This window comes from Channa argus, chromosome 15, assembly GCF_033026475.1.
Source record: "Channa argus isolate prfri chromosome 15, Channa argus male v1.0, whole genome shotgun sequence".
Lineage (NCBI taxonomy): Eukaryota > Metazoa > Chordata > Actinopteri > Anabantiformes > Channidae > Channa > Channa argus.
In genome coordinates this window covers 22,717,112-22,739,860 of record NC_090211.1, presented here as the reverse complement: position 1 = coordinate 22,739,860, position 22,749 = coordinate 22,717,112, and the positions used below count along the sequence as shown (strand labels likewise).

Here is a 22,749-nt window from a genome sequence, read left to right as displayed (position 1 = left end):
TCAGAGCAGCACAAAGACTGATGGCACCTCCTGCAGGAAAATGGCACAATATCACCACCTCCTTGTTCACAGCTTACAAGGCCCCTTAAAGCTGCTCAGCTTCCAGTACGAATCCTTGTATTAAAGTCATGATGGCGTCTGTTCATTTTTGACTGCAGAATATTTCTGTCAATCTTGAGTCAGTACTTTTTTTGTTAGCATGTTTCAGCCCATTATAACCTTTAGTTCGAGTTTACTGTGAAAAAACCAAACCAAACATTTACCACTGCGCCGTCACACCACAAAGAGTTGTTAACATCAGTAATTCACCGGACTAATGAAGCAGCTCTGACTTCTGTCCACTGGGTGGCGCTGCAGGACATGAATACGTGAAATCAAAGTGCCATAGAAACAAGAATTGTTGTTTTCAGAATCAGAAATCTGTTTATTGGCAGGTGCAGTTAAGAACACTTAACAGTACTAGGGATTTGTCTTGGTGTCAGGTTTGAACACATAATCTAAAATATACATTTATAATGCAAAGGGACAGGACGAAGTGAGTGTGTAGTGGGAAGAAGTGCAACTTAAAAAGTGAGAATGACTGCAGGCTGACTGCAGTGGGGAAAAAAGTGTTCTTGTGGCGTGAGGTCTTGGTCCAGAGAGGACGGGCTGAAAGAGTTCACGTTCCTCTGAGGGGGGGTTGGCTGCGATCCTGGGAAGCTGCAGTCGATGCATCTTCTCAGCGGAGTGGATGACAAGCTGCAGCTTGGCTTTGTAGAAGTTCACCAACATCTTCACAGCGAGATGAAACTTATGCAGCTGCCGTACGAAGTACAAATGCAGTCGTGCAGCTGGGACAGCTTGTCTCGGAGCAGAGCTGAAGTCCACAAACAGTTTCCTGGTGTAGGATCCTGGGGAGTCCAGATGCTGGAGGAGGACCATGCCATCTGTTGGCTCTGTAGTCAAAATGCAGCGGGTCCAGAAGAGGGTCTATGATGTCCTGGAGCTGGGACCAGACCAGGCGCTCAAAAGATTTCATGAGCTGTTCCATTCTCTCACCATGCGCTGATTGAGCTCTGCTCAAATGACACTGTCCTCACAGAAGTTAATGTCGGACGTCACAGAGTCTGTGCACGTATCCAGACTGGTCGTAGCAGACCTAGAACGGTACATTGTTCGTACTGTATTTGGGGAGTTTGTGGGAGAGATGACCTTTGTTAAAGCCTCCTACGACGATGAATAAGGCGTCCGGGTTTCTCTGATCCACACACAAGTGTCTTGTCAGCCAAACATCGACGACAATGAAAGAGAAGTCACGGGCCGAGTAAAAAGGCTTTGCAGTCAATGATGAAGGCCTCCAGGTCCGAGGACCAGAGCAGAGACAGCACCCAAACACTGTTGCACCAGCCACTGCTGATCTAAAAACAGATTCCACCTCCTTTTGCTTTACGTTTTAAGTTCTGTCTGTCCGCTCTGAAAAGGTGAAGTGCGCCATCTTTAAGAAAAGTACATATGTGACAAAGCTCATGTTTAAACCACTTTGTGTGGATTAAAATAAAGTAGGTTATGTGAGGGATCCTTTGGGACCTTGCACACTGCAGTTCATAGAGGATGAAATGCACAAAGACTAAAGAACACTGAGACAAAGACTCGTTCACCCGAAAGACCAAACACCTAAACACAAGAAGAGCAACGTATGTAGTCCAGAGTGCTCAGAGCTCTACATTGGAGAAACCAGTCTCCACACAAGAGGTGCCCAGCTCAGAAGCAAACCCTCAGGACCAGAATCAGTAATGTACCTACAACTGAAGGACAAGGGTTGACAATGTCCACATTTTGGACAGAGAAGAGAGATGGTGTGAGAGAAGAGTATGTGAAGCCATTTCACTGACATCAGGTTAGTGTGTTTATTCAAAGCAGCATTTACAACCTGATGTGCAAGTTGCAAATTTCACATAAGTTGTTTGTAACTGCTGCACACAAATATACTCAGCTCACTAATTCCCTCTTCTCTAACACGGTTTCTGATTACTCACAGATACAAGTGTAATTTCAAAGATGTAGCAGCAGATGTCGCTGTTTTATCTCAGGTTTCCAACTAGTGACTCATTCTCAGTTCAGATCCTTCAGAAAGCTTCATTTTCTCCGTCACTTCAAAGACAGACAGGGACACTAACAAAAAGAAAGTATTCACTAAATACAAGCAGGAATGAACAATAACTGAAGGCTCCTTAAAGAACAAAGAGTATATGACCGCGTACGCACTTTCTACACCGAGTACTAAGCTGGTTGACACGCTGGTTGGTTAATTAGGGGATTCCTGAGCAGGGACAAGGAAGTAATGAAGGTTGAGATATAATGGACACAGGGGTTTGGAAAAATACAACCACTTACAGGAATCATGAAATCATTCATATATTAACCCACAAAAACCAACAGCCCCTGCAGCACGAGGAAGTTTCTTTCCATTTGATGAGCAGCAGCAGAGTCCAAGGTAAAGCACTGACTCCAGATGAACTGGAGCTCTTTTAAGTTCAGCTTTCAAAAACCTCACTATGTAAAAGTCAGATTAAATTCTTGCTGCTCCGAGTTACACATTAACACCTTCTTTTATATCTGTATCAAACTAAACAAAGCACCACACACAGCCAGACCACAATTCACACGTACACTTTTGTATGTTATCTTGTATGTCAACACGATCCTGAAACTCCTGGTGGGAAATCAGAGGTTATGGCTTTATTCTTAATCGTTTTCTGGTAATGTGACCCAGTAGTGCTAATATCCTAAACATAGCCCAACTTTTTTTGACAGGTCGAGGGGCCCGGAGTCAAAGCTTGTGTACAAAGTGAGGGTTAAAGCTCCAATGTGTCATTTACATTGGTGCTAAGATAAGACTCAGCCTTTTCTTTGTCCAGTCCTCCCTCTTCCCTCCGCTGGAACCGCCTTACTTCATTCTTTATGCTCCACCACCCTCAACGCAGCCTGGCAAGCAATCTACTTTAAACTACAACAAATGAGAAGCTAATAGATTACCGGCTTTTTGGCTCGTCCCTTCAGGGGTCGCCACAGCAGAACGTGTCACGCCATGATTTAGCAGTTTTTAGGCCGGATTCCTTTCCTGCCCCAAACCCTTCCAGTTTATCCAGGCTCGGGATCAGCACCAAGGTGGCTCTTGGTGGTGCTTGAAACTGTTGCTCTTCTCTGATCAGTAGGGCAAAACAATTTAAATGAAATGACAGAAAATAAAGCAAAAGAAATGAAAGAAAAGTTTAAGAACCAAAACAACAAAACTATTCAAAACTCACACATGACAAAAATGGAAAGTGACCCCTAACTGTTTTTATTCAAATTAACAAGAGATGAAACTCGACAGCTTCATTTAAAGTTGTTTCCAGGGTGGAGGATCTGTCACAGCTTCATGGAAACGTCCACCTGGAGGGGAAAAGGCTTCCACTACTCACCACCTGACCTTCTTACTTTTGTCCCAGACACTTTCAGGCCTACTCAGCTGACCTCCTGTGACACTTCCCCTCACGCTGTCATGCCAGTCGTTCTTCTCTGCGCCAACACAGGAGGCCTTTAAGCTGCTGGAACAGTTTAACTGACAGTGGTTAAAAAAAAGTTTATTACATTTACGTCAAACTTATTAACATGACCAAAAAAAACAAAGCCTAGTACTTTGTGAAGTAGTGGCTGAGAGGAACCTCACAACTGTAACCACTGTATGAATTTAACTCTGTGTTTTCTCCCGTAGTTGTCTTTCTTCTCTCCTCTCCACTGTTGCCTATAGGCTTTCTTAAGGTGGATTTGATGGGTTTTCTTTACAGTCTGTATAGGCTGGATTACTGCAATGCACTTCTCATTGGAATCTCCAGCAGGAGCCTTCAAAAGCTCCAATATGTTCAAACAGCGCCGCCAGGATCTTAATGAGGGTGCGGAAACACGAACACATCGCTCCTGTTCTCCGGACACTTCTCTGGCTTCCCATCCACCTTCACATTGACTACAAAGTCTGTTTACTTACCCACAGAACCCCCCCCCAGTATCTGAAGGAACTCCTCACATTGCAATCTACAACTAGACATCTTCATACCACCAACACTTATCGCCTCCACCCCCCCCCCCATGTATCATGTATCATGTAATGTATCATTACATTTTATTTAAGGCCGTTATTTTTTGTTTTCTATGTTTCTATGCTTTACATGTTTATTATGTTTTATTCTGGGTTTTAATCTGCTTGTGTAGCACTTTTGAGATTTGTTAACAAATGTAAGGTGCTTTATAAATAAAATGAATTATTATTTATTGTATAGTTTTGATTTTATTCTGTAAAGTGCCTTGAGATGACTTTGTTGTGAATTGGCGCTTTATAAATAAAGTTGAAGTGAAACAGAGGAAGAATTTGTCATTTTTCCCTGTTTGCTGCTTCCCTTCCTCCTTTTAAAATGTCACAGAAACTCACCACTTACTACAAATACTTCACACTTTATTCTGAAGATCACAACATTCATACATACATCACATGCTGCTTATGGCAACATCACCGACACCAGCCGGTTTCATTACCACACACTCCTCATAAACATGTAAAACTTCAGCGCGTTCCCGAAACATTAAAATATTATACATTCATTGAAGGAATCTGTTAGATTGGAATGTAGTAAAAATAGATTAGTTAATCTGATTGCACGTGTGACATCCAGTGATGAGGTGTGTTTAAAGGTGCAGGCTGAAAGGCTCAGCGATCCCGTCACAGTTAACTGTTCATGGATTTGATTCTGCAGAACAGGATCATGGAGACGGCCATGGCACAGACCTGAGGAGGGGGGGGGACACGTCAGTATAACATGCAGCAAGAAGGTGAACGTGTACACGTCACGACAGGTGTTCTGGGGAGGAGGGGGGGGGGGGGGGGGGGGGGGGGGACACGTCAGTATAACATGCAGCAAGAAGGTGAACGTGTACACGTCACGACAGGTGTTCTGGGGAGGAGGGGGGGGGGGGACACGTCAGTATAACATGCAGCAAGAAGGTGAACGTGTACACGTCACGACAGGTGTTCTCCTACCTCCAGAGCTGCGATTCCCAGCGCCACAGCCACAATAGCCACCGTGTTGTTATCGACCAGCTGCTGGATCTTTGGGAAACAGCCGGTGATCTAAGGATCATAACCGAGAAACTGTTAATCACGTGAGCTGGTTTCGGGTCCTGCACCGTGTTTCTGTAGTTTCAGAGCGCGTACCGTGCTGTTGGTAGCCACAGTTATATTGCACGGGTTAATGAAGCCCGGGCAGCACAGAGGCGGGACCTGGTCCCCGTTGGCTTTGTAATAAGGAGAGTCCACGAAGTCGGTGGCGTTGTTGAATCCACAACAGTTCATCTAAAACGGACACGGGGAGAGATGCTGTTACACAGAGTTCAGCGAGCCTGAAAGGGGCCATTAGTTCTGCAGATCCACAAACCGTGGTCATGGCGCTGTTCCACAGCCCGGTGACGTCACTATTGCTGCCATACTCGGTGTGAATGTTCTGAGCCGCTGCGATGCCGATCTTGGTGAACATCTGGTTGGCCTAAAACACGAGCACACGTGGTGCAAAGAGTCAGTACTCCAGGGAAAGTTTAGGAGTGAAAAATACAATGTAAATACGTTACTGAAACTAAAGTGTACTTTGTGCAAAGGCAGCAAAGTGATTTTCTGTGAGTTACTGGAGAAAAACCAAGAATTAAAACCATATAGAACTTGATGTGCCTCAATGTTTCTGCAGGAATCTGATATGTTCAGGTCTGCTTCATTTCTGCTCTTCACTGTTTGACCCTTCAAAGGTGAAGCTGACTTTCACACCTGAGCATTTACGAGTTTATTGGATTCTGTGTTAGTGATCTGCCCCAGTGAAGTAACCGCAGCTCTCAGTTCTTAGCAGTGAACACAGGTGGTTTTTTTTTGTATAAATGGTCTAAATGTTTCTAACAGGTAAATAATGTCATTCTTATCATCGTCTGTGTGAAAAACGACTCACCAACGGTCTAAAGACCAGGATGACGATGGCTCCTGCAACTTCTGCTATAAACACCAGCAGCACTATGATGAAGAACTGGGCAAAACATGGACATTTAATCAGGAGGAGATTTTAACACCAAGACTCTCAACACTGTAATACTTTCCCAAACGGACGTACCAGCAGCAGCATGCACCTGCTCTCTCTGATGGCGCCGCAGCAGCCCAGGAAGCCGATGACGACCAGCAGCACTCCGATTGCGATCAGCAGGTAGCCCACGTTCAGCACCTGGCTCAGCTCGGTCGGAACGTTCGGGATTTTCCCCAGGAAGCTGAGGATGGAGCTGCTGTCCACCTTCACCCAGATACCGACACCCAGGATGGCGGCGCCCGCCAGCTGAGGGACACGATGAAGATGGTGATGGTGAGAAGAAAGAACAGGAAGACGTCATCTTTAGAGTGAAAGCAGCAGTCCAGCTATTCTACCTCTCAGATTAGTCGTCATGGTGATCTGACGACAATGTTTCTCTTAAAAGCCCGCGCAGACCTTTCTTGGCATTTGTAGTATTTGCCCAGTACTAATACACAGGTGTGCTTTTCTGTCAAATAATAATCAGGATGCAGCAGGTACAAACTTAAGGTCGTAACATCTTAAAATAAAACGTACGATTTAAAAAAAAATTAAAAGGACTCAACGTATTATAAGGATTACAGATTATGGTAAAACATCTACAGTAATTATAAAAACTGGTTAAACCAGAATGATACATTAGCTTTTATTAGTTCATCATATTTTCATATTAAATCCACCATGTGGTAATAATGTTGTGTATGTTGAAACAAAACACCTGCAGTTATTAAAAAGCTATACGGAAGAATTTGTGCTAAACGTAACAGGAGATCTGCCTAATGTGACTCATTTGGAGCTTTTCAATACACGGGCCCCCATCACATCCAGGCCTGTACTAACAGGAGGACTGAGTACAAGTCAAACCTGTTTCACAGTCCTTGTGAAATAGGCTGAACCTGTCCTATGAGGTACTTGTACACGCGAGATCTAAGGAAAATGACTTGGAAACGGTGCCTGTACTCCAATATTTTCACTGAGGAGTTTGGGAATTATTGATCTTTAATCCAACTCCAGTTTTAAATTTACAATCTTCAAACCTCACACTTTTAACTATTTTGTATTTATCTTGTGCTTTTATTGTGAACCAGTGAATTTTTGTTTGAAAAGCGCTTTACACATAATTTACTAAATTCAGTCTCACAAGTGCCTTAATAATTATCATAAATCTTTTGCACTTTCGCACTATTTTCAGAGTGAACACAGCAGAGGAGACCATGACATCAGCTGTAATTTTGAAAAAGAGAACGTACAAATATGATGCCGTTGAAGACGAACATCATGCCTTTGAGGAATTTGTAGCATCCCATGTCTGCAGCTGATGGTTGAACCTGTGAAGACACAAACACTCACTTTATTTCACTACGTCAGCATCAGACAAACACTTAAAAACCATCTGTGTGTCGATCACGGGCCTGATGTGTTTGTCTGTTAATGTGTTGCCTGGTTGGCAGCGCAGTAACTGCCGGGGGGGGGGGGGGCACCTGCTGCTCACCTTTGTAATCTTAATAACTTCTCTCTCAAACATTTACAGTGTGAGGACTGAGCTGCTGATATCACCTTCCCTTTGTTTGCTTTCCTCACAGAAACCAGAGCGCTGATGTTAGAGGAAGTCCAGTTCCTGGTCCATTCAAAAGAAACAAAAAACAAACAGTGGCCTGGAAATAAACACGCCGACGTGCACATGTTGTTTCTCTGTAACTTCTCCCTTTTTGCAGTGTGTGACACTGATCTTTCTCTACATATTTGCATTATATCTGATCTACATTTACCATTTACATTAAATTCATCGTGATGAATCAGTTTTCTTGTCTGCGAGTGAGGACAAGGAGTAAATTCACAGATCACACTGGGACACAAAGGCCTGAGTTTGTTTTAACAGCAGAAAGACACAAAGACGGACAGACAGACACCTGCAAACACAAAATACACTGAAAACACAGACGACGAATCCGGGGATGTTTACAGTGAATCCTATTTTCACTGGTGCTCACAGTACACAAACTAAATGGTCCAGTAAAAGTGCAAGTACTTGCCTAAAAAGTTCTACTTTGCAAGCAAAAGTAGTCCTTCATATTAAAGTACTGAGTACATGCTGTTAACTGTACTTTAACTACTAACCACTGTTGACTTAGATGGTTAAAGATGAAAAATTAAGAAAAATACGAGGAAGTAAAAAAAACTTTACAATCTGTCATTTGTTGAAAGATTTAAGGCCTAAATTAAGACACGTCCCTGAACTGTTCTGTCCTAACGAGTCGTCTGAATGAGAAACTTCCTCTTTAAAAAAAGAAATTGAACAGATATTTACTGTGTTAGTTTCATCTAATAAGTGTAAACCAGACTTCATTTTCAAGCAGAATGACATTTTAAATCTGTCACTGACTGACGGCCTGTCAAAGTGTAAGTATCAGAAACTCAGTAACCTCCCCAGTGTGTGTGTGGGGGGTTGTGTACTGTGACTGAGTGTAAATACAGTGGGTGGGGGTTGTTGCTGCATACACCTGTGCAGTGCCACCTCTTCCTTACCTGTCTACCCACTCGTTTGTGTATTTGCATGGAAATTTCAGTTAGTCAGACTTCATGGAGCCAACAGCTCATCAACAACCTCTGTGCTCACGCGACAGCAAAAACGGGCTCAGACACTCAACATGTATCTCATTTATCACAACTAATGGCTTCCTGTGTGTCAAGTCTCACAGCCTCTGCCTCTGTGTGTGTGTCCTGGGGGAGGACAGTGCTCTTTGTGTAGCGTGACAAATAGACAACTTGTTATCTCCACAGCACTGATGGAGCAGAGCCCACTGTGTTTACCAACAGGTAGATTTCCCTCATGCTGTTAATTCTCAGCTCCCATCTCCTCCTTTTTTCTCCCCAAACGCCTCATCGCTAACACAGGAAGTGACCGTTACAGTAAAGCTGCTCGTCTTCAAGTTAATCATACACTCTGGGGGAGAGGGTGACTCCCCCAAAACCCCGTCAATCATCTCTGTCCACTGAGCGTGTCCCACTTCCTCCTGGTCAGCAGCTGCTCTCTGACCCTGAGGAATCAGCTGGTGAAGGATTAACAACATCAATTGTCACAGCGGCTACAGAAAAGGACAGTGTGAAAAGGACATTTCCACACTTTAGAAACACAAGTTCAGTTTTCGAGGAGACTGAACATCTGGGACACATCTATAAAACACCCCAATAAAGACTTGTTCCACTGAACAGGCTGAAATTAGTCCACAAAGTTTGTGGGGCCTAATTTTGAAAAGGCAAAATGAACATTTTTGCACATTGAGCAACTACAAATGTTCCTTCATTTAAAGAAAATCTAATTTTCATTATTTTACTACAACTCTTGATCACGCCATCATTTGTTACTTCTGATGGTAAAAGAACATTAGTACCAGCTGAATGAAAGACATCCCTGTTTGTGCCATTTCAACATTAAGAGACGGCAAACTTTGAATAAAGAACCAGACAGTTCAACATCAGGCTGTAAACAGCAGCTACGGGTTTGTCAGCACGTCACACAGCTGGTCCCACAAATGGAGATTAAATGTTTGAATCCTCATTTTCAGCTTCTGCTTTCAGAAAAACAACAAATCCTTCAACCTGCTCATAATTAATGATTAATATTATTCCTGAAGCCCTGTATTCTTCTCATTTAAACCACTTTAAAACCACCTTCAGTAATGTAACCTTCACATTTTCTATCTAATCTGCATCTAAAAGTGATTTCAAACTTTGTTTTCTTTCTGGTCTTATAATCTGATGATGGCGATTCTGGTAAAAGCTGAAAATTCAACTATGTGCAAACAAAGATTGAGAAAAGCTTTTATAAATAGTTCCTCCAAGTATAAAACGATCTGTATTAAAAGAAAAAAAAATCAAATAATACATGTTTTTCCATCTTCTCTCTGAACCTTGAGTTACATATAAAACAAATGTATAAATCCTAAAAATGATCACAATGTGTGATCATAAACAACATGTAATAACGATTGCGACTATCAGGAGATCAACAGTTTGTGGAGCTGATTCTCTGGTGTGTGAGCGTGAGGAAGATCCCAGCCTCCTCATCGCTCCTCTGTTGATTCCTTTCTCTCTTCGGTGACGTTCGACTCAAACAACTCGCGTTTCTTTCACAGACACAGTAATTTGTCCACCTCAGCCCGGCATGTTTCTGTGGCCCAAGCATGTGAACATGTGACTAAATAGCAGGTGAACAGAAAGTGACCTGTAGACACTGAGAGCTGCATGATTTCTCTTTGTTGTGGTTTCTGCTGTGGAAGCTATTTTCATCCCCTTCGTAGTGACGTCACTTTGGTTTTAAGTTACACGTCTCCTTCCCTTTGTGTTTGGGCCATTATAGAAATAAGATTCCTTTATACATGGTATTGTTGTGTTCTGTGAATCACCGAACAGCTGCTCAGAGATCAGTGGACACACTGTGTGTGCTAAACATGTGGTCAACAGTGAAACTCTGTATTGTGTGTGACTGGCCAGCTCCCATCCAACACACAGGTAACGCTGAAAGGACGTCTTTCAGGGGAATAATTACAGGCAGGTCCCGGGGGACAAAGGATCATTGTTGGATGGATTCCGCCCTACGCTGGGACAAAACTGGACCCAGTAAAAGCTAAAAAACAAACATGAAGTCAGAGTTCCTCTTACCTTTAGATGAGAGCTCCCGGGCACACGACAGGTGAAGTCTCTACCTTAAGTCAGGTGATGCCGGCGGTTGCTGTGGAAACAGATTGACTGTAAGATAAAAGAAGAAATGGAGTGTCCTCTGAAGACAAATCAGCCACCGTGTAATAGCCCCCCTCCGTCTGCTGAGTGTCCCTGTTTGTTATCAAAGCGTGAGTCTTCCAGTGTTGTGCTCCTCTTTCAGGAGCAACGGCTGGTTATAAGTCCTGGAGAGGGAGGGGGAGCTGCTGGGCGGGAGCAGAGCTGCTGAGTAATGACACACATCACCATGGAGTTCGTTAGGCTTGTCACTCCTGAGGGAGGGAGCATGTGGGAAGTAGCAATGAGCTGTTAACACACACACACACACACACACACACACACACTTTGGTTGTTTCCAGGCGTTAATGTTAACATGACAAGTTTGTTAACATGACACAATAATGGGACCATTTCTCGTTGATAACCACAGCCCAGAACCAGCATCACAAACCAAAGTCAAATCCATGTTCAAGTGTCACTGTGTTCACGTCACATTCTGTTCATTCAATCCCAAACTACCATCACACATCACACCACGACCACAAAGTGAAAACCTATTTCTAAAGCTCACACCCTTTATTGTGGCCCCAAATTGTGGTCAGGTTCCTCCTGTTTAATTTTCCTTGAGGTGTGTCACCACCTGAGTAGAGTCCACCTGTGGAAAACCAAATTAATTAGACATAGTTTAAAATTATTACACACCTGTTTATTTGCCATCCCACAATTCACACTGCAAGTCAGGACAAGAAACCTTTCTGGCAGACGAGAAAAAATGCTCTGAATCCTTCAGAAAGGACACTGGCCTCAATGATTGTGAAACAAACAGTTTGGAACCACCAGGACAAACGTCTCAGATCATAGATCTATGACAGTGTGTAGGAAGAATGGAATAAACCTCTCAAATCCAGGTGATGCCCGTAGACAGTAAACCAAGATAACGTAAAGCTGCACTGTGAAAGGAGGCTTCAACAGACACTTTTGACCCACAGCACACAAAGATATTTAGTAAGTGAACAGGTCTGCAGACTTCCTGATTGGACATTCACAGTTCCTCAATCTGCTTTTCACGGTGCATTCGAAACGTTTCTGATTTAAATACCTAAATTCTCTATGTACAGTGCATCCAGACAGTATGCCAGCGCTTAACCTTTCCACATTGTTACGGACCTTATTTCAAAATAGATCAAATTCATTATTTTCGTTAAAATTCTACAAACAATACCCTATAATGACAACGTGAAAAACGTTTGTTTGAAACCTTTGCAAATTATGAAAAAAACAAAAACAAAACCCCAAAACAAAAAAAACTCACATGTACATAAGAATTCATGGCCTTTGCCATGACACTCAAAATTGAGCTCTGGTGGATCCCGTTTCCACTGATCATCCTTGAGATGTTTCTACAACTTGATTACAGTCCACCTGTGGGAAAATCAGTGGATTGGACATGATTTGGAAAAGCAAACACCTTGGAATTGTTGGGTTCTCTCTATATGTAGAGGTGATCTTACTCGAATCTGACGCTTCAGCACATACTTCACTCCGGAGATCGTTGTTACACAAACATTGAACATCTATTGTACTCGCTTCTCAACTTAGCCGATGACAGATCAATTGTACATACAACTTTAAGCAGTGATCTCACAGGCACGTTCACTAGCAGTTTCATCAAACAAGTTTCTCAAAGTATGTCTGAACTCACAGAACCGTGTGCCTCTACAGCTACACACAGAACCTTTTTCTTCTACCTTGTTGTGGTCCACACCTCCTTGTAGTCAGTTCCTCTGCACCAGTTACTGTGTCACGTCTGCTCCCTTCAGTAGCTGAGCTGAACAACATCTCTCTTTAACAAACCCTTAGCGTTGCATTGTTTCCTTGACCACTGGTCAACAAACTTAAAACATAAACTACAAAGGCAACTATCAAAGCCAAACTATTAAAGCCATATGATGTCACTAATGACATCATCAGTAAACAGACACGTCACAAAGACTCATTCCATAAAACCATTACATTACACACAGATACACATTACATAAAACAAATAATTAAACTCTGGACCCTTGATTGGCTCATACAATATACATCTTATAGTCTTGACTTTATTCTGTAAAGTGCCTTGTGGCTTTGTTGTGAATTGGTGCTATATAAATAAAGTTGAATTGAAGGTTCCAATGAGCACAGTAGACTCCATCATCTGTAAATGGAAGAAGTCTGGAAGCACGAGGATTCTTCCTAGAGCGGCCAAACTGAGCGATCAAGAGAAGGGTCTTAGTCGGGGAGGTGACCAAGAACCAGATGGTCACTCTGAGCTCCAGCATTTCTCTGTGGAGAGAGAGAAGAACTACCATCTCTGCAGGACTCCACCAGTCAGGCCTGTATGCTAGAGTGGCCAGACGGAAACCACTCCTCAGTAAAAGGCACATGATAGCCGACCTGAAGGACTCTCAGACCATGAGAAACAAAATTCTCTGGTTTGATGAAACATAAATTCAACTCTTTGGCCTGAATGTCAAGGGTCATGTCTGGAGGAAACCAGGCACCGCTCAGCACCTGGGACAATACCATCCCTACAGTAAAGCCTGGTGGTGGCAGCATCAGGCTGTGGGGATGTGTTTCCGCAGCAGGAACTGGGAGACTAGTCAGGATGGAGGGAAAGATGAACGCAGCAATGTACACAGACGTCCTCGATGAAAGCCTGTTCCAGAGCATCTGGACCTCAGACTGGGGCGATGGTTCATCTTTCACCACACAACGACCCTAAGAACACAGCCGAGGTAACAGGAGCGGCTACAGAACAACTATGTGAACGTCCTTGAGGGGCCCAGCCAGAGCCCAGAGGGTTTCACGAATCAACATTTTCATATCAACAATGGATCAATATTAAATATTAAAGTGATGACTGGAAGTTTGCCTCCATTGTTTTGGTTTACTTAACATCTGCAGTGGGAACACGTTCCAGCACAGGACGCTCATGTGCTATGGTCAAAAGCTTTGAAGATACAGCAACTGAATTAACCTTGTGAGATCATTCTGGTAAATTCCATGGTCAAGAAGAACTTTCAACGGGAACTAAGCATATTCCTTTGATTGTCAGGGCTTACAGTGTCTTTCAGATGCAGACGGACCCCCAGCAGGAAGCCAGCTCTTATCAAAGTAAACAGTGATTCAGCTAAACTTTGTTCACTTTTTCTTGAACTTGCTGTTTTCTTTAATATGGTTAAGTATGAAGGTCAATTTAAAAAGCATTTGAATGGAATAAATGTGATCTATAACCTGACTTACATTTTCATATAGTCGACAGCTGTCAGTAGGCGTCGCCAGATTTTTCTAAATAATGGAAAGTGTATTTCTTAATTGTACAGTAAATTCTGTTTAATCCTTCGTGATAATTTTAAACAGAGAATAAAGAACAGAGGGAGAGAAATGGCTGGAGATGATGAAACCAACATGACCAGGTGAACGGTAACTGTGGAATGAGCCTAAATGTAGAAAATGATAAGTCATATTACACCCTCACACATTAAAGCTAATTATTAAAATCCACACATCGATTTTCTGTCACAGCTCAATAGGCTCAACGTTTCTCACTTTCTGTGGGTACAGAGCTGTTCACAGTCCAGATAAGAGATCTAATCTCTGCAGCGTGTTCTGGGTCCACCACAGGTTTCCTTGCAGTTGGACATGAAACAGCTGAAATAGAAGATGTCACAGAGGATCCAGATCATAGCCCAAGCCTCACCCCATCAAAACCACATCCTTTAGCAGAACACAGCGCGTGTGTAGATAAAATAGCACATGCAGCATCTTCCAGCCCAAAGCAGAAGACACAACAATTTGTTTCTCACTTGTGTTTGTCGGAAAGTAGGCGACCAACTCTATCAAAGTTCAGTCAGGCTAAGTAAATCTCCCAGCGGTTCTCCATTGTCCAGCGGGTTAGAGGAGGTCGGACAGAGCTCAGGAAATGACAGTTTCTCCTCGTTTTTCTGACAGCAGGTGAAATAATCCAAGCAGCAGAGGAGGACAGATGCTGTTTGCAGTGAGGGAGGAACCTGACGTGTTCAACACTTTGTATTTACAGTTGTGTGCAAAAGTTTGCATCCTGATAGTCTGAAAAGTGTAATAAGAAAATAAATACATCTATTCATTCAGTTAAACATTATTTTTAATGGATTCATCAAGGGGAAGCAAACATCAACAAAAAATGATTCAAAATGTACTTTGTATTAGCTCAAACTGAATTAAACATGTTGATAGAAAAAAAATAAGTTAATTTTAATCCTTTTGGTAATTTCACTGGAAGGATATGCAAACTTTTGCACAGACCTCCTGACCATTGCACCTTTCCAGTCCAGTTCTGCTTTTTGACATTTTGGTCCTTAGCAGCAGTGTCCAGGTGAGTCGATTCGTTGCACCGTGAAACAAACCGGTTACTAAAAACCTTCGTATATTTATATCTCCTACTATGACTTGATCCAATACTCCTAAGTCTGAAGAGGTTAACATCCTTTTCCTGGAGGCTAAAGCAGAAACCAGCTACATGTCAGCCTTCACTGCTGGACTGAAAAGGTCCAGTATCTGTGAAACCACTTCATGATTAGGTGTCATGTCGCTTATGCTTTTCAAGTCCTTTCTTACTATTTATGCACACACACACACACCCACACTACCACACACACACACACCAGAGAGTTCATTATGCAAGAGGCAGGAACATGCTGCAAATGAATAATAATTTGTGTCAAACATCTTTCAGACAAACAGCACAATACAAACAAGTCTCCTTATTTATAATGTTTTAGTGACTCATCAGTTAACACAACTGACAGCAGCAAGAAAAAGTGCATTTGTTTAGAAACTAAGAAACAGACACAGAACACAAAGAGTGAGGTGAATTTTTCCTGAGAAACATTAAACTCGCAGATAATTTCTCATCTGTGAGTCAGGACACTGGAGTGGCGAAAAAGGAGAACGGGAAAATGTTCTCCAGGTCCACACAACACATGCTCACTTAAACCTACAATCAAACAGCACGTGTATTTCACACACTTATGTTGGGTCGTCGTACTCTGTGATGCTCTGAGGACCAGACCATAACCCATTTCATGGAAATACTCTGTCCTTCATATCACTGCTGCCTAAATAACAACATTTTCCTCTGATGGAAAATATTTCCTTTCTTAGTTTAAGTCACAACTCTACGCTCCTGTGACGACCAGCGTGTTTTCTTGATTTCAGACAGAGGTAAATAGAAGCAGGTTTCGCTTTATTACAGACGTTTACAATGCAAAGGTTGTATCAGGTTTAACTTCAGCTTATTCTGTAGCTAAAGGAGCTAATGTGAGCTGTGAGAGTGGGCTGTGCTCAGACCCCTTAAAAACTCCAAATGAACTTAAGGCTAAAGTTGCACAAAATGTCAGAATGTTCAACCAAAGGTCTGGACCTCAATTCTGAGGACCCAGGGTCTGCGAACCAATCAGAAGAGAGACGTCCCCACACAGGGAGACGTCCTTCCTTTCAGAGAAAATTAATAGTAAGTATGGTTAGTTTGAATCTTAATACATTTTCAGAGGGTTGATTTCAGAGTGTGATTATAGTGTACAAATAAATTCACAAAAGCAAAAAACAATGAGTGAGACATTCAGACATAACTTAAAGATATTTGCAGCTAATGTTAACATTTCATTTTACCATTAGCAGGGTGAGGAAAATAACGAAGGATCCAACATAATGCTGATATTAAATCTTTAGTGATCTTTAGTCTGTCTCATTGTGGGGTTTGTTTTTTTGCTTCTCCGACACGCAGGCCATCACAGTGTGCACATCTCCAATCACATTTAAACCTAACACACAAGAATTTCAGTCATTTACTAACGGTGCCCCACCTGAAGAAGTTAAGACATCTTCTGCTGCATTTGTCTTCATGTTTTCAAACTGTATGTTTTACTCATAGGGACGAAGGTCTTTTCAGGTGAGTATAAAACTATGGAAATGAGTTGTTGGAATGTCAATGTTCCCAAACACAATACTGTGCAAAACACAGTCAGTAATGTCATCGTTAACCTAAACTGTAGTATAGTTGCAGTTTATGTGCTTGTTGTGAACGTTTTTTAAATTATACCTGCATAACATAATGAAGCATGAGGTGCCACTGGCTTCACCAACAATTTACTCTTTATGTAGTTAGATATTCAGCCAGTCATTAACCTAACAGACAACGCTGTTCAGCACCTCCTTTAAACTAGAGAAGCACTGTTACTAGAGCTGAGCACACGTCAACAAATCCAAAAGTTTGGATATTAACTTCAGTAGATATCTGCTGTCAGTGGCAAATGTGTGAATGGAGACGGGAGAAATCAGAATCGCTGGCAGCATATAAGGCCACTGTAAACCCTTTGGTGAAGGACGTCTCTACTCACACGTTATTGTTCTCCCCACTGACAACTGGAACCCGGGTGTTTTAGTGGAGGGTGAAACGGTGAACTAACAGTAGATTAACGTTGCGTTTTTGACCCTGCACTCTCACACAGCTTGTGTCCAGCACAGCTGTTACAGCGATGCCTTTATCCACGGATTGAGATGCTTTTCTCGTCCTTCACAAGAGCAACGAGTCAGGCACAGCAAAGGAGAGTCTGTTTCTTTACTGCGAGTCATCCTGTGCTTCCTGAGGGCCAACTCTACATGTTCAGCAATGCTCAGCGGAGCTGGAGCCCCTCAGGTCGACTGCTTGTCCGGGTGACTCTTCAGTTTGTGGAACTTAACACTGTCCAGCTTCTCAAACCTTTTGTTGCAGAACTCACAGGTGAAATTGTATTGGGCCTCGGGTGTGTGCTTCTTCATGTGCCAGTTCAGGGAGGCCCGCTGCCGACACTGGTAGCCACAGATCTCACATCTGACCACAGGGAGAGGGTGAAAAAAGGAAGGTGAGTATCGTGCAGATGATTATGGGCTATTCTATTATTATTATAAATTCTTATTGGCTGTCAAATCAAATCATCTATTTTCATTTGTGCCCGTTTCAGAGACCAATGGTGCAGAAGTTTTAGTTCAAAGTGACCGTGATGATGAATTTACAACTGCTGTGTAGCAGAACAAAGGGCACGATTTTAAATAACAATCTTGCTTGTAATCACACTGACTGGAAGCAGCTATTAGAAGTGTCTATACGGCTGCGTGTAGTAAGAAGAAGATTTCCTCAAATCAGTGCATGAAGCAAACCACACCCAAGCCACATCTCCAGGTTTTCTTTCCTTGAAGTTGGACTTGTTCTCTCTGGAGTTTGTCATCATGATGTGTCTTCTTCTTCTGCAGTGATTTAACTGCAGCAAATGGAAATTAGGTCCATCAGTGGTTTATCTTGATGGACTCACACATGACAGGAGTCATTCATATTCTCTGAATATTCCTAAATTTGGAGGAAAACTGGTCTGAATTCTGCTCAGAACTATATTATAGTGCATATTTAAAAAGGTGCTTCATCCTGCCGTTGACGCTCTGGAGCTGTGCAGTGAAAAGGATCTAAATCTGAAAGTGATTCTGTAGAGTCAAAACAGAAAATCGATTTGACAGGTGGTTTATTTAGCTGTGCAGCTTAAAGAATCTTTTTCCCTGGTTGCAGCCAGACCAAAAACAGAACCAGCCATCAGAATCCATCACTACGTGTCACAGCCTGGAGTAAGGCAAGTTTCCAGCTTTGATAACTCACTGCAGTGGCGTTTCTCCTGTGTGGGTCCGTCTGTGAACTTCCAGGTGATTCTTACGCTTGAACGATTTTCCACATGTCTCACAGATGAAATCTCTCACCCCTGTGAAAACAATGTTACATTTACATGTATGTAAAGATTCTTACATGTCAGGTGTGTCGTTGTGTGTATCACCTGAATGGATGATCATGTGGCGATGCAGGTGGTTTGAGAGGTAGAATTTTTTCCCACAGCCGGGATGGGGGCAAACCTTGGTCCTGCCTTTCCTGTGAACTAGGTTCACGTGATTCTACAGAAAAGGGGTTGTTTCAATCTTCTGCCGCTGCAGCTGAAATGTAACGTATGAAGGAAAGTGTCTCACCTGAAAGCTGCTAATAGCTACATAGACCTGACTGCAGCCCTCGTATGGACAGTGGAACATCTTGAGCATCCCGTCAGGCTCAATGACCGGACCTCGTCTGTTTCTCTTTGACCTGTGAAACAAGTCCAAAGTTACTGGAGGGGAGATGGATTAATATCTCTGCTGAGCTCCTACATCTCAAATCCTTCTCGGCCCCTGTCTGAAACTGTCCCGCAGGGAACTTCACCATGTACAGTATGTGACCCACAGACCTGCTCAGACTCTTCTGCAGGTCCCTCTCACTGTTCAGCTGCAGAACATCAACAGCAGGCTGCAGCAGCTGCTTGTCACTCAAACCTGAAGAGAAACAGATTGAGAAAAAGCCCATTTCAGAATGACTCCAGAGAGAAATCAGCTCTAATAGTCTAACTGGTCGCCCACAGAATCAAAAGCATCAAGCCTACAAGAAATAGAAAGAGAGAGATAACGTGTCGGAATAGTTTTATTCCAAACTAAGAAATTTAGCGATAAGCAACAATGAGCAACTGCATTTAGCAACAGTACTATTAGAATTTGCCATAACAGACACTTTTCTGTTATGGTTTAATGTGTTTTCATTGTGATGTTTCGCTTTATGGAGCATTTCTATTGATCTGAGACAAAATTAATTAAATGCTCCACACAGATCTATTCATTCCTCTGACTGATCCAAGTTTGTAAATTATATGGATTTGTTCCAAACAAATCCCTTTTTTTTAAATCCCTTTTTATCCCTTTTTGTTCCCGTTCTCTGCCTGTTTATCTACAGACAATTGATGACATGAAGACACACTGCGACTAATCTCTACTTTGACTTTCACACTTTCATTTTATTTTTCCTTTAGTTGATAAATTACTGCATGGTTTGCGTTGAGGACACGCCTGTGCACACACATGTACTGGACCCCGGTCGTAGGTCTCGTCAGGTCAGAGCAGATCTGATATTTGCATAAAGCAGAATTAAACACCTGCCTATTCAAATATACAGCCAATGCAAATTAACTCTGCTGGAAACATTTCCAGTGGAAGCCAGTACCAGTGACCAAGTGCAGCGTTGTTAAATAGGCATCAGTCACAAGTTTCTGTCTGATTTCTATCTGCATGAGGACTCTGGAATCCTCTTCGATGGACTGTGAATTTTGACTGACTTTTTGCACATCACAGGTTTGTTTTGTTTCTTTTTACACACACGCAGAGTTTTAAACATAGCCCACCTGTCATGGAGTCTTCATCCTCTGCCGTTCGCATTTTTGAGTCCGACATCGACCTCTGGTTGTAGGTGACCCCCCCAATCACAGTGCAAGTAACTTCTTCAACATTTCCACCACCCATATTAAGCTGGATCCCCTCTGATGCCAAGGCCTCATAGCTGGGACCAGTGATGATAATTAACTGGGAATGACAACAAATTGAAAACAACAGTTGTGACTATTAAGAAAAGTATTGGGACACCTTTTGTTGTTTGTAATAATGTTGGGGCTTGAGTCAAAATCTGGGACTTGGAATATTTTCTCAAGTTACTAAAGTGAAACCGTGAAGCAGCCACTCCTCTGCTAATTGCTCCGTCACATACCTGTGAGCCTTCTAGAGCCGTTCTCTGGTCTGGAATGTCACAGCTGTTCACCACCGTCTGGAGAGTCTGGGGGTCAAAGAGGTCATTCTGCTCCTGTACCTGCATAGTTGGGGGGACTGACAGCTCTGGCTGAGAGTCCAGTGGTTCTGAGCTACTCAGCACTGAGTCTTCATCTGTCTTCACCAGTTTATCGACCAAAGGCGCCATCACACAATCGTATCTGTGTGCTGTAGTCCTGATTTCTTCGTTTCTGAGTCTCTCTCCTGCTCCTTCCCCATCATCTTGCCTCAGATCCTCTACCTCCTCCTCTGAGGGGATGGAGTGCAAAGCTGCACCAGGGGAATCTTCTTGTCGCTCAACGACCATCTCCATCTCCCAGACAGGGTGTCCTGTCAGCTGAGCCTCCCTGGAAGATGCCTCGACACGAAGCTGGTGGTTGAGAGTGGCAGGCTGCTCCGTCGGGCTCGGGGTGGGATGTTGTCCATCAGACACATCCACATTTTCCCCTGCATCGACAGAAAAATAGACATAGGTAAATACAATGAGTTGATGAACCGAATAACTGAAGGTTTCTGTTCTGTACCTGTAAACTGTTTGCGTGCTTCCTTTGTTCTCCTTCTGTTCACTGCACCTTTTGCCACTGTCCCGTCTGTTTTGGCTGGACCCCCTCCATGGCCGTCTCCGTTCCCTCCCTCTTTGTGTTCAGAGTATCCAGATGAACACAGGTACTGCACAAATGAATGGTTGGAGCTACACTGCCAGATCGCAGCGGTGGAGAAGTCAGACTGGAGTTCAAGGGCTTGGAGCTGGGGCTCGTGGGGGCAAGAGCGGGAGTGCTCCTGGTACCAACACACCAGCCTCCGGAGGTTGGACACGCACTCCTTCCTGTCTGGGACACAGGAAAACACTCAAAGATGAGTGAAGACTATTGTACGGTTCATTATGAGTATTTTATGTTCTAACTCTTCACATTTCATCTATTTATCCTGTGAAGCTGTCTAAAGCAGTGTGAGTTAGTTAAGCAGGAGGAGTAGCTACTAGTTGGTTTGCATGTCTGCAGAACATGAATGAAAACAGTGCACTCACAACAGATTTTAGGCCGAAATATACAAGATGGTTTCTAACAGCAGAAGATATAACATCCAACCCTCTGTGATTCCAGTTAATGGCACTCACCTTTTTTCTGTTTTATCGACACCTCTGGGACAATCTTCCTGCAATGCAGAATCATGTCATTTGTTATTTTATTTTAAGTGTCAGCCCACAGTACATTACACTACAATTGAACACTGTTGCCTCCCTGAAACATCACTTATCTGATTGTCACTCGGTGTAACTGTGCAACCTTCAGACATACACAGGACCACAGAGATGCAACACACAACAGCTACAAAATGACGTTGACATGCAAACCCACAGAGACAAAAACAGAGCAGTTGCAAAACCACAATAAACACGTACAAAATGTCCCTAAAGACACAAAGAATGTCCTCAAAGACACAAAACGTGACCACAAACGACATAACTGTGGTTTCTGGTCTTTTTGTCTGAAGGTTGTGCTCCTGCTTCTGTGGTGCTGGGGACATTACTGTCCACAGGGGCCCGTTTGTGTCTGTCCATGCGTTTGACAGCATGGTGTTAATGTTACACAGATTAAAATGAAGCTGGAACAGACTCAGGCAGAAAGACCACTGCAGCAGTTAGCTTTGTCGGAGACTCTATAACCTGACTGGGTAACGGTAGCTTATAGAAATAATCTCCCCCCCGGTGGTTCCTACCCGCCGTGTTTCTGCTGGTGCTGCTCTCCGTAGGTGGAGTGGAGCAGCATCAGGTACTCTGCCAGCCCGGCATCGCTTAGGCTGGTCCGCCTGCGGAGCTCGCTCCACAGCCGGTGGGACTCCCCCAGGTACACCCGCCGCACGTCGTACTTCTTTCGGGATTCGAGACGCCTCTGAGCTCGGTCTGAGTCCGTGAGCCTGGGGCGTCCTCTGCAACGCCGCAAACCCGCTTTTCCTCTGTCCCCAGCTCCGTCCGCGTCCAGGGGAACCTCCAGCCCCGCCATCTTGGCCACAACAGCTGATGTTGTGATTGCCGGATCGTCCCGGAAGTTGTGCCAAACCAAATAGGAAGCGCCGAAAAAGACGTGTTAATGTTTTTTTATTTAATCTTATTAATTTTTTGCATGTCTGCCCTCAACAGTGGGGACAACAGTCAAAAAAAAAAGTACATGATTATATGCCTGTCAAAGCGCGGAGTGTGTACGCA

At 43.3% G+C, this 22,749-nt stretch overlaps 2 protein-coding genes across 4 annotated transcripts; both read right to left on the bottom strand.

The window, feature by feature from the left end:
- Window positions 1-4,450: 4,450 nt before the first annotated feature.
- tspan34b (tetraspanin 34b) lies at window positions 4,451-11,037 on the bottom strand. The gene is made up of 8 exons (XM_067475947.1): window positions 10,773-11,037; window positions 7,361-7,438; window positions 6,162-6,377; window positions 6,003-6,077; window positions 5,448-5,555; window positions 5,228-5,365; window positions 5,054-5,143; window positions 4,451-4,801 (listed from the first exon to the last, which is right to left on the bottom strand). Exons 2-8 carry the CDS (start codon window positions 7,415-7,417, stop codon window positions 4,742-4,744), a joined length of 744 nt encoding a protein of 247 aa, XP_067332048.1. The 5' UTR covers window positions 7,418-7,438; window positions 10,773-11,037; the 3' UTR covers window positions 4,451-4,741.
- Window positions 11,038-16,560: 5,523 nt separating this feature from the next.
- znf653 (zinc finger protein 653) lies at window positions 16,561-22,743 on the bottom strand. Of its 3 annotated transcripts, XR_010910737.1 has the most exons (11): window positions 22,263-22,743; window positions 21,661-21,698; window positions 21,068-21,373; window positions 20,485-20,990; window positions 20,126-20,303; window positions 19,145-19,229; window positions 18,894-19,005; window positions 18,707-18,821; window positions 18,535-18,634; window positions 18,053-18,148; window positions 17,582-17,721 (listed from the first exon to the last, which is right to left on the bottom strand). XR_010910737.1 is itself a non-coding variant. In XM_067475943.1 (10 exons), the coding sequence occupies exons 1-10, from the start codon at window positions 22,544-22,546 to the stop codon at window positions 17,544-17,546; spliced, it is 1,902 nt and encodes a 633-aa protein (XP_067332044.1). In that variant the 5' UTR covers window positions 22,547-22,741; the 3' UTR covers window positions 16,561-17,543. The 3 variants fall into 3 exon arrangements, 2 of the variants coding, with proteins under 2 accessions (XP_067332044.1, XP_067332045.1); XM_067475943.1 differs by lacking the exon at window positions 18,053-18,148 and having other exon boundaries at window positions 16,561-17,721; window positions 22,263-22,741; XM_067475944.1 differs by lacking the exons at window positions 18,053-18,148; window positions 18,535-18,634 and having other exon boundaries at window positions 16,561-17,721.
- Window positions 22,744-22,749: the final 6 nt, after the last annotated feature.